A 16,927-nucleotide genomic window follows, 5' to 3' on the forward strand; every position below is an offset into this window, starting at 1 on the left:
CTAGATCCCTTCTGACTCATTAATTCTATGATTCTATGAACACCTCTGTCTTCCCTCTCACTGTACCACTTCCATTAGTGTTTCATTTGTGGACACAGCCTGGCCATGCTTGCATTTCTGCTGGACGTGGTGGCAGGGAGAGGAAAGACCGTAAGAGGGATCAGGAGAGAAGATTGAGGCGTGGGCTGCATCTGAAGCTGCTGGGTGAGCACAGAAGGAAAGGATAGACACCTGCTGTTGGGAAGAAATCCAGCATATGAACGGGTGTTCTTTTGGAGAGGAGAGTTGGGAATGGATGACTCCAATAAAAACAAGGTCAGGCAGATAGTAAAGGAACTTCTCTCTCAGATTCAGATATGCGGATTCAGTCCACATTCCTGCAGCCCTCTTAGGCTCAGCAGCTTCTCCAAGTAGGGCAGAAAGCTCTGTTAATCTTGGCATGCTTGAGCATCAGCCACTCTAGGTAGGCTGTGTGAAGAACTTGTACTGCTTTGCCCAGCCATGACAGTGAGACTTGGATAATAGGAATGTTCAGACAGTACATCCCTCTTTCTAAAAAGTCATGGCCAGTTTTGTACATCCACAATAACACTCTCCAGCCCTCAGCCAAAAAATAAAAATAAGCTGCCACTGAAGGAGGTCAGTGGGGCAGATTTCCACATGTTGTTCAGGCGTTCTTATGCTGTTTTGTGGCAACATCTGTGAAACCTTAGCTTGTAAAACATTGGCTTCTGGTTTGATCTTTTTTAGTAACTCCCTGTGGGTGAATTCTCCATCACCATTTGGTTTCCTTCTTTCAGGGTATCGAGAAGTGGGATCTAGACAAGATTCTCAAGAACATGGAACATCAGGATGATGGAACACACTTAGAAGAACCTGCTTTCCCTTCAGTGGATCACAGTAACTTCACAATACATGTTAACCTTGCTGAAAATGTGTACAAATCAGTTCAGAATAGAGACTGCAAACCCCCTCAGTCCCTCAGATCCAACCGCTGCTCTTCTTTATATTGCTCCCTTTACTCTCTTCTTCACTATTTGCAATGATGGCACCTTGACCACTTCCCTTGGATGTTGGTTCCAATGCTTAACTTCTCTTAATTTCAAGAATTTACTTAATGATTCTAGCCTAAACTTTCCTTTACCTTTAGGCCACTGCTGCTTAGCCTGTCAAGGCAGAATGTGTCTTTCAATATATAAATTGTGTTGATCCTCTGCTGATTTATGCCCCACCCAAATGGGTCTGTGTTGCTTAGAAGTTAAAATCATATTCCTTCAGGCAAGGAGGGACCACCCCTTGGAAGGGACCAGCGTTGCACCCAATTAGTGCTATCTCTGGTCTGTAGTAGATATGTAAGCCGCTACAGGTAGGGGTCCATCTCCTGGTGCTATAGCATTTTTACAGGCTGGAAAACAGGTCATCATACCTACTGCCATCTTAGAATCTGATCCACTTCCCACTTGTCAATTGGAACAGGCTTTTAAGTCCCTAGGATCTGGCTGATTGTTTCTGGTTGATCTAACCTCTATGACTGTGCTTGGGGAATAGTGGTAGGGCTTAAGATAATCCAGTGGTTCCCAGTCTGGGTGCCACAACACCCTAGGCTGCCTTGAGAATGTTTCAGGGGTGCTGTGCAGTGTTAGCACTGTCTGATGTGCAGACATGATTCACAGGATAAACCAAGAGATTTCACATAGGAGAATCCATAGTGTCAAAACCATCCCGACTTGTTGTGGTCTTTCTGAGTTCTTTACAACATAAGAGTTACTCTGTTTTCTTTCTGTAGTAAAAAATTGAGTGAAAGCTAAGAGCTGACTCTGAAGGGGTCCTGGAGTCTATCAGGAGGTGCCTTAAGTTTAAATACATTGAGAACTATTGTACTAGTGGATCTACATGGGAAATGGATAAATAGAATTAATCAATGAGAGACATGTCAACTCTGAAAATAAGTGGAAATCAGAGAGTTTGCCAGCTACACTACAGTCACAATAAAAGAGGTTTCTAAAATATTCAGAGAAAAATTGTTGCATGCAGTTTTGCAATGATCATCATCCCCTTCTTTGTGACTATTTATTGTTATGTCTGTGTAACACATCCAGCGCTAGAGCAGGAAAGTCACCCCTCCTGGCCACCTCCTTGTCTCTATCTTGTTGTCCCCGTTGGCCCTTCAGGGTTCCACTCTTCTCTCTCCTGCCATGCCTTGATGTTATTGTTAGAGGCACCCTGGCCTTGGCCCACTTTACTCTGGCTGGGCCCCTCTGCCTGATGTCTACTGTACCACAACCCTAGGCTCCCAGGGCTCTGGCTCCAGTCCTTGTGTGCTCTAGGCCCCTTGGCCCTGATCTTGCCCCTTGCTGTCTGGCACTGCAGTCCTTCAACTAAAAGGAGAAATCCCCTCCTTCACAGTCTAGGATCTGGGGTGCCCTTGGCACCTTTCTTAGTGGCTTCCTCTGCCCCAAAAGCTACAAGCTGGCCCTCCAGGATAAACAAGAATGAAAAAAATGAGCATCTGCTCCCAAATAAAAAGTCCTGCACCTTGGGTTAACACTCACACTGTGGCAGCACTATGACATAGACTCAAAAACACTTTTATTTACTGTTGCCTGGTGGCATAGAGGCTTTCTTCCAGCTCTCTTGCTGTCTTGAGTCCTTCCTCCATGGGTAGCTTGGCCCTTCTCCTCTGAGCTCTGCTTGCTGCAGCCAGTAAAACCAGACTACCCACTCTCGTTCAAGCTTGTATCCCTATTTGGGTCACCTGACCCACAATTTCTGCCCCAGGCTTATCAAACCTTGGGTGAGTGGCCATTTTATTTTAGAGACCTCTGCTACTGTCAGTCTGTCTTGGAGGCTGGAGCTGGCCTGCTGATCCTTGGCTCCCTCTCCCTTTCAGTTATGGGGGAGGGGCCCCATTACAGTCTGACATCTCTTTCTTTTCATTCAAACACCCCATACCAATTTTGAACCAACAGGAAAATTACTAGGAGGTAAAAGACTATTTTTCCCGATGCCAGGACCAAATTGTTAATTATCATAAAAGAGAGACATCAGGTCAAGTCCTTAGTTGGGGTAAATCAGCAAAACTCTATCAATGTTAATGTATTTGGATCTGTCCCAATTTCTCTAGAGGCATCTATTGTAATAAGTCCTGGATCTGGGCTTCCAGCATGTGATTTAGCATACTGTCATAATTTAGGGTTTTGGAGGAAGAAGCACCTTTTGCAAAAGCAAAATGATATGTTCTGCTCCTACCAAGGGGTTAGAGCAGTCTCTGCTGCTTCTGCACAGCAGCTTCTTTTTCACCTCTCATGCTATTTCTGTTACTTGAACTTTCTCTACTTTTTTGAGAGTTCTAACCAGGGTGTCTCCTCTAGATAGATTAACCTCTTTCTTTTTAATGAATGCATTAGAACTGCTCTTCATGTAATTCAAGCTAGGTCTTCCTCAGTTCTCTCTTGCTTCAGCACGGCCTCTGGGATTTGGGTGATTGTTTCCAATTCATCCGATCCTTAAGCAGTCAGTATGTCTTTACCAAGGTAGTACTTGTAAAATGGGTTAATGAATTTCTGGTTGCTGGTAGGGTGGTCCAGGAAATATGTTGCTGTAATACAGAGAAATTTCCATGACTTTTTCCCAATTCTCTATGGTAAATCTAAGCCTGTTATCTTATAATTTCTCAGGAGTCCTTGCCTAGCTGAGAGAGACTCCTGAGGCTAAATCCTGTTTTACCTTCACATGCCTAAGTGACACTTACATAAATGTGTAACAGCAATTTTTGGCACTTGCATACTGCTTAGATTACACATAGTTGTGCTTTCTCTGAATTTCTATATTGGGCAAGCTCAGTAGGTTGCATTCTGGGTTAAAGTGTCCTGGCAACGCCTAGCCCGTGATCTGATGGCTAGAGCCTTCTGTGGGGAGAAAATGCAGCTTTAACCACTTCTGGTTAAGGTGGGGCATGGGGGCTAGAGTCTATGTCCTGTTCTCTGTGCAAATACCCTAGCCACTAGACTATTGGGCCAAGAGTTAAGAGGATTCTCTTCCTCCACCATTTGTCTATTGGCAAGTGCACACACAGGCTGTTTCTGTTCTTTACAGATAGAAGTAAAATCCAAACTGTGCCCAACTGTTAAAAATGGCCGTTTCACAGCTCTGTACGTGTTACATAGGTGTGTGAAATGAAATAGGACTTAACCCATAATGCCCAATGAAAGAAAATGAGAGTTGGACACCTAACTTTCCAAATGGTTTTGTAAATCCAAGTAGGAACTTGTCTGCCCCTTTAGCCACCTAAATTATGTTGTAAAACATAATTTAGCCTAAGGTCTGCCAATGACCCATAGCCATCATTTATCATTTTACCAAAATGCTTATAATGAATTTGTGTCCTAGCAAAGGTCCTTCTTGCTGTAAGAAAGGAAATTGTTTTCTCTGATATCTCTTTGAGGAGGGAGAGGAGGGGGAAAAGGTAGTTGGTCCAAGTAACCATGTTAAAATCTGTGGAAAGGATACTTATGTGGATCTTTTAACCGTAGATTTTCTATTAAAATGTAGCCATTACATGCATTGTCCACAAACTGAGGGATGCTGATTCACTCAGAGGTAGTACGCATCTGGTTTAAGAGCTCTTGAGCTATCAAAAGAATAAGCAGAAGTGCAGGGTTAAATATTTGGGAGACCAGCTTTGAGTTGTCTCCCACTCTGGGCCTCTCAGCTTAAAGCTCCTCTCATCGATTAGACTTTGAATTGTACTTCTTATTGTCTTGTCAGAGTATGATTCAGGCCAGTCCAGTTTCTTGCATTGCTTTTCAATCTGTGTCTTGGATTCTCACTTTCTGTCCTTCACCATTAATCTATATCTGAAGAGGGGACTCACAGTGCAACATCTTTCTTTAAAACCAGGGATTGAAACTTCAATTTGAAGTCTCTGCATCAAATTTATTATTTACATCCCTTAGAATAGCTAATGTTCTTCTGAGGTTGCTAACATATCATGTTAATTCCAGTAGGATCTAATTAACTAATGGTAACAAAACCAGCCCAATTCCATCTACCACCAGGTCAGAAGATTGCTCTTACATCATGGCAATCTGTACATTCATAGCCTCTAGTTTTGATTATTGCAGCTAATTATTATAGACAGAGCTGGCAGCTCTGCCCAAAGTTAGGGTTGTCTGACAGTTCCTGGTATAAAATTGTGTTTTCAGTTGTTTATAATGTTGCCAGACTTTTTGCATTTAAGGTGTGTGTTATGTCCTTTTGGAAAGTTTGGGTCAAGAAAAGAAAAGAAAAGAAAAGAAAGCCATTTCTAAGATTGAAATTGAGAAAAAACATGTTTTGCCCCCTGTAACAAGGGGCTTGGTGCTCCTGCTAATTTAAGAGCAGGTAAGCTGCTGATGAAGCAGGTGGCAGGTGTAGCAGAAGGCAATCAGGAGCCACATGACCAAGAAGGGGCTGGCCTTGCAGTATATAAGCCCAGAACCCAAGCTGGGCAGGTGGTCTGACCTGCAGAGCCATGGAGAGAAAAAGCTTCTGAACAAAAGGGATGCATGAAGGCTCCTCACTAATACCTAAGATGGGGTAAGCAAAACTGGTGGTTTAGGGATTGAAACAAGGGTAACAGAGGTCTCAACTAGCCTGGGGGCAGGGCCAGGGTCTGAGAGAGGGGCCAAGGTCCAGGAGCAGGGTGAGACCTGGGGCCAGGGACCCGTAGCCCATGAGGGGTGAGAACAAACAGGGCCAGGGAGCCCAGTGTTCTCAACTGGCCTAGGAGTGGGGCCAGGACCCAAGGGTAGGGGTCAAAGCCTGAGGAGGACCACAGCTGGAGACTGACAGGGCCAGGGATCCAGCACCTCCGAGAGGTAGAAACAGGGTCAGGGACCCAGGGTCACACCTGGGAGCAGCGAAAATGGGCAAAGTTCCCAGGTGTGGATGGAAGGAGATGGAGACCTAAGCCCAGGTCTGTGAGAGGATGCAGGCCTGGGCTAATGAGTGATTGGTAACATCTGAGGCTTGGGCATGGCTATAAGGGAAGACAAGAAGGCTACATAATTAGGCCTTGAGGTGATGAGCAGCGACATTATCTGTGTTGAAGAGATTGAGATCTCACTTGGGAAAGCCTGGGGCATCCTCCTCTTGTCATCAATATATGGCAGGTGAGTGGAAGGGGAGATTGCCCAAAGAGAGCAAAGTTGACAAGAGCTGAGGGGGCTCCAGGGGCTTTGCGGCCATCCCTGGGGAAGACCCTATTATACCTTTCAAAACTCCTTACAGCTGTTTTCCTTGAGTGTTATCAGACTTTGGAACTAAGACTTGAAGATTGGCAGTAGGGTTATTCTGGTTATAAGGGATCTACCCTCTGATGTTCCAATGAAAAGTTGTCTCCATTTGGCTAAAATGGAAGAAGCACTTAGGTGCCTGAGGAGGCATGTGAAAAATATCAGTGTGCACATGCTCAGTAATGGTAGTAACTAGAGTTGAGTGACTGGGGGGCATAAGCCCCGGACACCAATTTTGGGAGGGTGCAAGAACAGCAGCTCCTGCCGCTGCCCAGGGCACAAACTGCTTGTTTTGCTTCTGCTCAATAAAGTTCATCAGCTAAATTCTTTGAAGTCTCTATACTGAGCATACTGCATTATCCCCTCTGAGCTCCTTCACATATGTGCCATCTCCACAGAGCAACTAAGCATGCTCCAGGAGTTTTCCTGCTATTGCTGAATGAGGCTAGCATCTTGTGGTAAAAATAGTATATGCTTATCTAATTAAATATTGTTTCATAATGCAATATGTACATGGGATCTGAACTAAGGTTGCAGAGGCGGTCTGACTTTGGGCACTGTCTGACTTTTAAGAGCTTAACTTTGTTATAACAATGGCTTCTTTTAAAAACAATTTATATACAAAATCTTCTCAATTTGAAGTAGGATGCGAATTACTTTTCTTTTTCCACCCCTCTCTGAAATAACCACGATAAGGAGTTGCAAGTAAATACTGTCAATTCTTCACTTCCTTTCTTCCTCCTGTCTTCCTTCTGTTTCTGCATCTAAGTCTTCCACTCATTCTGCCCTTCCCACTGCAAGCCATAGTCCAGATAACAAGGAAGCATACATGGATTTAAAGATATGTTACTACCCCCCTACAGCTATCCTGAGACTGCTGCCAGGACACGAGCTCTGCCCACTTACTCCACATATCCTGCTTGCTAAAAAACACTGAGTCCAGGGATACACTTTTTAGCATATATCCAGGGATACTCTCAGGATCTCTGTTTTGGGCAAGCTTCTGAGAGATGCTAGTACACCCAGCAGTGCTGTAGTAGTGACCAGACAAAATGGCTCTTAAGCACACGCCAAGCAGAAATAAATTCAGACACAATTTTTTCATCTGATCTAAGGGACTCTGGGGGATTGAAACTGATGCTCTGAAGTGCCACAAGAAGATGGAAGCTATACCAGTTTATACTCCCTGGATTCTCCTCTTGCCAGTAGCATAACTAAGGGGAGGGAGGAGCAGGACACCAGCCCCAGGCAGTGAGCTGGGCAGGGTCACAACAATAACTGTCATTGCCAGCCTGACACTGATGGCAGCAGCTGCAACCCAGCCACTGCCCCATGTGCCACTACCATCCAAGGTTCAGGACTGACATGCCTTTTAGTTTAGTTCTGTTTGTCTGTCTGGCCTGTCATGGTACATCTGTACTCCAGAGGCCCAGCTTCCACAGAGTGCTCAAGAAGAGCTGGGGCAGTCAACAGCAGAGGAAGGATGGACCGTTAGAGCTCCATTAATTTTTCTTTAAGAAAATAAGAGTGTTAAAGTGTTGACCTGGTTTTGAATTGAAGCCAGACTTTGATTGCCAGGTTAGGATAACCTCCATATTATTCCTATTTCTGTAACTTGCTGCAGGCAAAGTGATAAGACATGAAAGGGAAAGTTGGACTACTTCCTTACAACAGCAAGACCATAGTAAGAGATTTTTTGATTTCTCTGTTCATCCATAGAGACTTGGATTGCTAGATCTGAAAGCAGGCTCATGGCAAAGCTAGAAGAGTTGTGTGCAAAGCAGTCCAAGGCATTGGCCCCACAGTACAGAAGGTCATCATCAGCCAAGAAGTAGGTCCTTTTCTCTAAGAGTTAGTTTTTGTACACATTGGGTGGTTGTGATCGGGAGCAAGAATGCCTAAAAATCAGTGGTTTCACCTAAGCATTTCTCCCTAGTCTGGTATTTAATATCATACTAGAGATGTGCCCAAGTAGGCTTTTATTTATTTATTTTCTTAAGGGGATAAATTGCACATATTTATGGTGATATTAATAGATTATATTTAAAAAAAAAAAAAAAAAAAAAATTCATAGATGTCAGAGGCTGGAAGGGACCTGACAAGATCATCAGGTCCAGCCCACCTGCACTAGGTCAGGCAAGACTGCTGGGGTCAGATGACCCCAGCAAGGTGGGTGTTGAGACGCTTTTTGAAGATCGCCAGGGTAGGCAATCGTACCACCTCTGTGGGGAGCCTGTTCCAGATCCTCAGTACTTTAACTATAAGGAAAAAAAAAAAAAACACCTTCTTGATGTTCAATCTGAAGCAATCTTCTGTCAGTTTGTGCCCATTGTTTCTTGTCTTCCCTTGGGGTGCCTGGGTGAACAGATGCTCCCCCAGGCCCTGATACATGTCCCTAATATACTTATAGGCTGCCACCAAGTCCCCTCTAAGTCTGCCTTCTCCAGGCTGAACAGTCCTATGTCTTTCAGCCTCTCCTTGTATGACCTGGTCTCCAGACCTATTAATCATGCACGTGGCCCTCCTTTGGACACTCGAGCTTCTCCACATCTTTCCTGATGTGTGGCACCCAGAACTGGAGGCAGTACTCCAGCTGCAGTCTCACCAAGGCCAAGTAGAGTAGGAGGGTGACACCCCTAATCTTGCTTGAGATGCATCAGTAGATGCATGTCAGTGTTTGATTTGCACTGCAGCTATAGCATCGCATTGGTGGCTCATGTTCATTCTGTAGTCTATCATGACCCTCGGGTTTCTTTCAGTTGTGGTGCTGGCAAATGTAGTACTGCAGAGTCTGTAAGTGTGTTGCAGATTGTCTCCCCAGATGAAGCACTTTACATTTCTCTGTGTTAAACATCACCAGGTTATGAGCTGCCCATCTTGCAAACCTGTCCAGGTCAGCCTGTATCCCCAGCCTGTCCTTGAGCATGACTGTACTCCCCTATAATTTGATGTTGTCTGCGAACTTTGCCAGTATGCTTTTAATACTGGAATCCAAGTAATTGATGAACGTGTTGAAAAGTACTGATCTGAGTACTGAACCCTGAGGGATGCCACTGGTCACCTTCCACCATGCTGACTTAGTTCCATCTGTTAATACTCTCTGGGTCCTACCTCAGAACCAGTTACATGGACACCAGACCGTAAAGTAGCTGAGGCTGCATTTTCCCAATTTTACCATGAGATCATCATGGCAGAGTGCTGCTTCCATGAGATGTCAGGGCAGTTGAAGTTGCCTATGACAACCATACACTGAGAGCATACAGCCTCTGCCAGTTCCCTAGCAAATGCAAGGTCAAGATGTTCCTCTTGGTTAGGAGTCTACTACACACCTCCTATTGTTAAAACATCTTTACTGTGTTTTCCCCCGTCACACTGTGGGGTCCCCAGGGAAGGCTGTGATGCCCCTAGGGCTCCATGACCATGCCAGTCTTGACTAACAGGCACCCTTTTCCTCGCCTGCCACATCTTGCTGGTAATTGTAATAAATTGGGAGGCTGCCCTCGAGTTTGTTTGGACCCCACTGAACCCTGTGAGTTCTTGGACTCCTTTTGGGTTCCACTCAAAATGAATGGCTCATGGGATACCCTCAGCCTTATGGGCTAGATGTGTGGCTCCAAAACCGCCCCTTTACCACACCCCAAGCCTCGCAGATGGCATTCAAACATTGTCTCTTTGAGGCCTTGGTCTAGCTTGGCCTCCTGTCATCACCGGGCTCTGCTCACCCCCTTTGTCTCTGCACCCCCTGGCGCTGGGCTCTGCTCTCTCTAGTGGGCCCCAGTGAGGCCTCCTTCTCTCCCAATAGCCTCAGCCATGTCCACTGGTCTATAAACAGCAACCAAAAAATGAGCCCCTGGGCTATAACATAATACAGCTAGTTCAGGGTGTGCCCTGTCCCTTTAAAAGAGTCAAACTTCCCTGCCCCCCAGCATTAAGTGCCTTGTAGGCCAGGGTACCTGGTGAGCTCCTGGAGCCCCATTATCCCTACTGTGGCATGTCAGGCGGCCACAGTGTCTCTGGGCAATCCTCTTCTGCAGCCCGTTTCCCCTGGCTGCTGCCAAAGAACTAAGCCCTGATGGCCTCAGCCCTGGGGTTTATATGTGCCCAGGGCCCTGCCATCTTCCAGTCAGCTGAACAGGTGCAAGTGCAGGCTAATTTCTTTGTTAGCTTGCTGCCATAGTAACCTACACCTGTGGGGCTTCTGTCTGGCTCCTAGAGCCCTCTCCTTAGGGAGTTTCTGCTCTTAAAGGAGCAGGCACTTTAGTGCCCTGCGACACCCACGTAATCTAACCCAGAGGGTCTCAAGTCACCCTTCTTGGGTGCCAAACTCCACTTGTAGGGAAGTTTACTGATCCTTCACATAAAGAGCTCCACCTCCTCCCTTTCTAGCAACACGTTCTCTCCTGTACCTGTGGTCCAGTCATAGGTGGAATCCTACTAGGTCTCTGTTATTTCTATGAGATGGTATTGATTTTTGTGTAGCAGAAAGGCCAGTTCCTCCTGCTTTTTTGAAGTCCAAGTATATGACATCAACCTCATTTCCTTTATCCAGGTGGTAAGTTACCTGATCGTAGAAGGAAATGAGGTTGCCATGACCTGCCCACAACAGCCATGTTGGCTGTGTACATATCCATCCTCTTTAGGTGTTCCCCCACAAGATCTCCGCCAGCTATGGGAGAGTGTTCACTCCCATCATGATCATCTTGTATCCTGTCAAGCAGGCTAATGCCCTTGGAATACTGACACAAAGTATTTGTTTAGGAGTTTGGTTTCCTCCTGAGTGTCACTTATCAGTTGTCCCATTTCGTCCAGTGGGGGCCCTATGGTTTTTCTTTATTTTTTTTTTTTCTGACTTCCTGCATATCTAAAGAAGGACTTTTTGTTGTCCTTGATTCCAATTGCCAATTTGAATTTGGTTTCTGCATTTACTTTTCTAATCCGCTTCCTACAGGTGTGTGCTATTGCTGTCTACTCCTCTTTGGTGCAAATTTCTGACTTCCATCCCCTTATAAACTTCTCTTTTCAATTTCAGGGGGTCCATGACTTCCCTATTGAGCCAAAGTGGTCTTTCCGCCCTTTTGCTGCCTTTCTTATGAAAAGTAATGTATTTCCTTTGTGCTCCTAGGATCACTTCCTTGAGGAAGGACCACTCTTCTTGAACTCCCTTCCCCATTGGACCATGGTCCCCCAGGGCCTTGCCAACCAATCTGATAAGCTTGTGAAAGTCAGCTTTCCTAAAATCAAGGATTTCTAGTCTACTGACTGATTTTTTTTCATGTCTTACAGTGGATGGAGAAAGTGATCATCTCATGGTCACTGTTGCCTAGTTTCTCTTCGATCCTCAGGTTGCTCAGTAGATCGTCCCCTTTGGTCAGAACCAAGTCCAGTACTGCCTTGCCCCTGGTCAACCTGTAGAATTCTTGAGTCCTAGCTCTTCAGTGCAAGTGAGGAAGCTTTGTGAGCAGTAAGATCTTGCTGAGTGCTCGTCCTGAGATGTCTGGGTAGTTGAAGTCACCCATTATGACCATGCTCTGAGAGGGTGCAACCTCTGCCAGTTCTCTAGAGAATTCCTGGTCAAGCTTTTCCTCTTGGTTCAGAGGTCTGTAGTAAACTCCTGCAGTCAAATCCCCTACTCCATGCTCTCCCTGTATCTTGACCCAGGGGGTCTCCAGTCACCCTTGTTTATTGCCAATCTCTGCTTCTAGGGAGGTGTATTGTGCCTTCATGTAGAGAACAACTCCTCCACCCTTCTTCCCAACACAATCCCTTCTATGCAAGGTGTAGCCCTCTATACCTGTGGTCCAACCTGGTGGGACTCCACCTATGATTGAAAGGGTGAGGTAAGCAGAGCCCATTAAAAATAGCTGCATACATTGCAGCAAGGGCTTGCAAAATCGGTGGCTCTGAGTTACACAATTGGCATTGACATTGAATTTCAATGAGATTTAAGCATCTGATTCTCTGAGAACTCTTTGAAAATCCCAGTCCAAATGATCTAATCTATGCATTGGTGCCCAAACTACATTCATATTGGATGTAGCCCAATTCATACATATTGAAAAGAGCCAATTCAAGGCCCATTGAAACAGATTCCTTTAGACTAAAGCAGACTAGGAAGATGATCTAAGTGACTTGAACTTTGTGCAAACTGAAGGGTGAGATGTAGCTGCCAGGAAAATCAAAGAGGAGGAATTTTACAGCAATGAAATGGGTCTGTTGTAGAGATTTGAAAACTTTTTGGGGTAGAAACTTCCTTTATTGGGGTGTTCAACGATACCACGCATGTCAGCACTTGAAGGGGGGTGGGGGGAGTCACTAACATTACAATAAGGAAACCTGAGCGATCAGAGGATTGTTGTCATCCACCTGAGGATAAAAGTCAGAACATCATAATCAGTTCTCTAAGCTGACATGTATTGACATCTTCTCTGAAGGCTGGCTGTAAATATCACTTCTTGCCTAGTCCGGTCAGGGTAACACATATGACTGTCTAGAACTTTAAGTGAACCAAGTTGTTGTTTGTGTCACAATATGGGAAAGTTGAAAACCTCTCTCTTTTTATTTCAAGCACTTTGAACTATTTGGAAATAGACAAATTGTAAATCAATTGCATTCAATCCTGTCTAGCCCAGATCCACATCAATAATATGACAACAGTGTGCTGTGAACATAGATTTGAACTTTTTATACCAAGGATAATCTGAATTTGGAAGCTGCAAAATTTTAATCCTGGCATTTATATTTTATAATAGGCAGTCTGAGTCTGAACCTGTGCAGTAGCAAGGAGCACAGTCTTCATCTTGATCTTTTATTTGTATCCTATGGCCTGTTTAAACACACATGGCATTGAAACAATGATTTCTGTTCTCAGAGAAGTTGCCTACCTACCACCTCCACCAAGCTGTCGAAGTATGAAGATAGTGGAACTACAGTACCATGCAGAGCCCCAGACAGTATATATAGATTTAAGGGATGCTAAACCACAGAAATCAGAGTCGCCACCCAATGAAAAGCTGAGGTAATTACTGGGCTTTGATGTTAGGTTAAAAAAAAAAAAAGAGAGAGAAAGAAACAGAGCAGAAATCTAATTCTGTCTGTCTCATGCCCTTTGGGGAATGTGTCTCTCATGTTCCTGCATGTCCATGCCCTTCATACAGAAAGGGTGGCCCTCTAGTGGAGAGAGAGAGAATCTTTTAAAGGGAAAGTGCCTGGCCAGAAATCCAGGTGGACAGCTAAGTGATTTCTAGTTCTGGTTTCTGAATTTCCTGTGAGTCTAAATGATGTTTGGACAGCAAGTTCTGGGAGCCTAGACTCTTCCCAAAGACGACAGTGAGTTCTGGCAATGGATCTCCTCATTTTCTGGGGGAGGTATTTGCCTTCTTCCTGAGATGTAGCCTTGCTATAAATAGCTTTGAAGAAAATGGTAGTTTGAAGAAACTAGGTAGATAATAAAGGCCAGGGAGGTACTTTAAATGCTGTTGTCTTATAACATAAGTCTAGCTGTATTTTAATAAAGAATTCTAATTTAACTTGTGGGGATGATAAATCTTCAGCAAGCTCAAACTTAGCTTAAAGCAAACTGTTCAGGTAGAGATAGTTACAAGATAATTTATCCTGGGCCATGAAAGAATGTTAAAATATATTATTGTTATAGCATTTCATACATAACATATTTTAGTTACTTAGGTACATGCTGTTGTGAAGATGACCTGAGGAGCTGGCCTTTAAACTTTAATGCTTAATTTAATTTAAAATGACCTAAGAAGCATTAATCCTTAATTTGGGGGGAGGGGTTGCACTGTGCACCAGATTCTTAGCTTGTGTAAACCAGCATAACTCCAATGGAATTGTGTTAGTTAATACCAGATAAAAATCTGGCCCCCAAAATCTTTTCTCTCCCTTCCCCTTGGTTTAAATTTATATGCCAGAAGGGATTAATAAATGCCACAGATTGGTCTGTTGCTATTGTAACAATACGACGAGGTGTCCAATAATAATTTATTCCGCTTGTTTCAAGCTCGAGTGAAAGTTCCACAGATGAGGAAGGTATGATGACTGAGAAGCATCACAACGCTAAGGAAAGAATACCAGATTTTTCCCTGGGATTACGGTACCAATTACTTGAAACATCACCTTTTTTGTGAAACTGAAATGTTCCAAAAATGTTGTGAGTAATATCTTGCTCATTAAAATATCTTATGGCAGTGCTCCCCAAAGCAAAATTGCACAGTTATAATTACTAAAACAGTTTTTTTTGGTGTCGCTCCAGCAAATCAGTCTGTGTTCTATCTGCTGAAGCCACAATGAAGATTCTGCAGTTACAGCGAAACTGTTGATCCTTGAGTCAGACTGCAGTTCACCTTGCTGTTTCACAAATCCATTAAATCCTTAGGGACATCAAGAGTAAGAGTTTGTTTTTGTCAGAATGACACCAGCATAGAGCCCTGGTAAATATGAAACAGATATGCATCCAATCTGTGGATTTCTCTCTACCCAGAGTATTAGGTTGCCTACTGTGGGAATGGGACAGGATAGTGATAGTCATTTAGCATTTTATTAGTGTATTTTAAAAACATTAAAACCAATGACAGTTCAGTTCACTGGGTCCTACTTTCTCTTAATCCAGATTTACAGACACACAGCTTCTGGAATGACATAAGCATAAATGAGAGCCCCCAGTGCATCCAATTACCTCTGGTCTTTTCTGGCTTCTGAAATGGAGTTCCCAGTTCCTAACTCATTCTGAGTTGTTGGGCTCTACTCCTCAGCACTCTTTTTTTTTTAAAGAGTTTTGAAAGAATAAATTAAGAGTAACTTGCTGCAACAAAATGGCCCATGTTCATTTTGGAATCAATAATGACTCCAAGATCTCTTTCTGACACTGTGCTTTTGAGAAGGCAGTTCCCCAGCCTATAGGCATGCTGCTGGTTCTTACTGCCCAAGTGCAGTACCCTGCACTTGTCAGTATTGAATCCCATCTTATTCTTATTCGCTCACTCCTGTAACCTGTCCAGGTCCATCTATCCTGTCTGTCCCTTCTAGCATGCCCACCTCACCCCAGATCTAGGTGTCATCAGTGAATTTGAACAGGGTGCTTTTCACCCCCTTGTCCAAGTCACTAATAAAGAGATTAAACAGTGGGGGCCCAAAGAACCGAGCCCTGGGGGGCCCCACTGCCCACATCCCTCCAGATCGAATATGACCTGTCTACCACCACTCTCTGGCTGCAGTCCATCAGCCAATTTGAGACCCATCTGACTGTGTAGGCATCAACGCCACAGTCACCTAGCTTTTTAATGAGAATGGGGTGGGAGACAGTGTCAAAGGCCTTCCTGAAGTCCAGAAAGACTAAATCTACTGCAACACCTGTGTCCAATGATTTTGTGACCTGATCGTACAGGACTATGACATTATATTTTGGCATCATGAATCGGAGCAATCTGAGGAGTATGATGTTGAACATTTAATAGTTTCATCAACCTGACTCTTCCTTACCCCTGCCTCCCCCAGATTCCTCCTACAGGAGTTATTGGGTGATTTTATTTTTTTTTTCCTCCCTGCTTGGTTTACCGACCTAGAACTTAGGTGCTGGATTGGAAAAGGGGTCCTTCGGGAATGGTAGATGCTGTGATTTCTATATCAGCACTTAATTTATTCAGTGCTCCTGAGATAGAAACTGTGTTTCCCCTGAGTTCCCGGAAGAGTGAATGCAACTCCAGTCAAATACACGTCCCATGAAACCAGTACATAGGGTTGTAAGTAGAACTAGGATATATTTTGCAGTGATTATATGATTTAGGAGCCTATGTTGTATTTTTGAGGATGACAACTCTGAAGTCTTGTTGACTTTTAGTGAGACTTAAGGTGTAGACACAGCAGAATTACTGCAGAGTAACTTATTCCACTTTTTACTCAGTAGAAAATTTACTCAGCAGTAAGTCAGGTTCCTGAGGGCATGGAATTCTTGTTTGTAATGTTGTCTTGCTTAAAGTTCTATAATTTTGTTGCAGGGGTTGCACTGGGAAAAGTCGGCTATTACAACAGCTTCGTCATTACCGTAAAGAAGCATCTCAGCCTCTTGCTAAAGCTTCAGAACAGGTCAAAAGAGATGGAGTAAGGCAGAAGTTTGAGAGTCTAGAAGGAAAAAACACTTTGAAAATCAAAAGAAAGCAATGTCTAAAAGTGAGATGGGAAGCAGACAAGGTGATTTCCAGGGTGCCAGTGAGATCTGAACCAGAGAAAGGAAATCTTCTTTTTCCAGGCCATGTGAACCTTGGGACTGACCATTCAAGAGAAATCCAGAAAGAGACAGAGGAAGCTTCACATTCAGAAAATGCTCCAGAGCCCCCTCTCAATAAAGCAACAAGGTATCATACAATAGAAAAAAATAGTGGTGATTTTAATTGCTGTTTAGTTAAGCAGCCAGACGTAAAGAACATTACTTATCCTCCCATTTTTTTTCCCTGGGACCCAAGGATCCCTGTGGCTCAGTTATTGAGAGAGGAAGTCTAATCTGGCCATTACTTAGTAAGTTCAAGACACAGTGTAACCCAGTAGATAGGGCTCTGGTCTGAGAACCTGCTGTGTGTGTTTGGGCAAGTTACTTCCCTGTAAAGTGAGGATAATGATATTAACCTTTACAAAATGCTGTGAGA

The 16,927-nt window shown here is 44.1% G+C and overlaps 1 protein-coding gene across 6 annotated transcripts in view; it reads left to right on the top strand.

Moving 5' to 3' along the window:
* Nucleotides 1-16,927, top strand: part of CUNH16orf71 (chromosome unknown C16orf71 homolog) — a 250,942-nt gene that overhangs the window by 37,014 nt on the left and 197,001 nt on the right. For 3 of the 6 annotated variants that reach the window (XM_019507572.1, XM_019507575.1, XM_019507573.1), the window contains 5 exons: nucleotides 801-900; nucleotides 7,995-8,106; nucleotides 13,144-13,290; nucleotides 14,290-14,382; nucleotides 16,283-16,639. In XM_019507572.1, coding sequence (XP_019363117.1) covers nucleotides 801-900; nucleotides 7,995-8,106; nucleotides 13,144-13,290; nucleotides 14,290-14,382; nucleotides 16,283-16,639 — 809 coding nt within the window. Of the gene's footprint in view, nucleotides 1-800; nucleotides 901-7,994; nucleotides 8,107-11,567; nucleotides 11,571-13,143; nucleotides 13,291-14,289; nucleotides 14,383-16,282; nucleotides 16,640-16,927 lie in introns of those variants that run through there. The other 3 variants (XM_019507576.1, XM_019507574.1, XM_019507577.1) reach the window with 3 other exon arrangements.

The sequence above is a fragment of the Gavialis gangeticus genome, unplaced genomic scaffold (assembly GCF_001723915.1).
Source record: "Gavialis gangeticus isolate Ggan-Ray unplaced genomic scaffold, GavGan_comp1, whole genome shotgun sequence".
Classification (NCBI taxonomy): domain Eukaryota; kingdom Metazoa; phylum Chordata; order Crocodylia; family Gavialidae; genus Gavialis; species Gavialis gangeticus.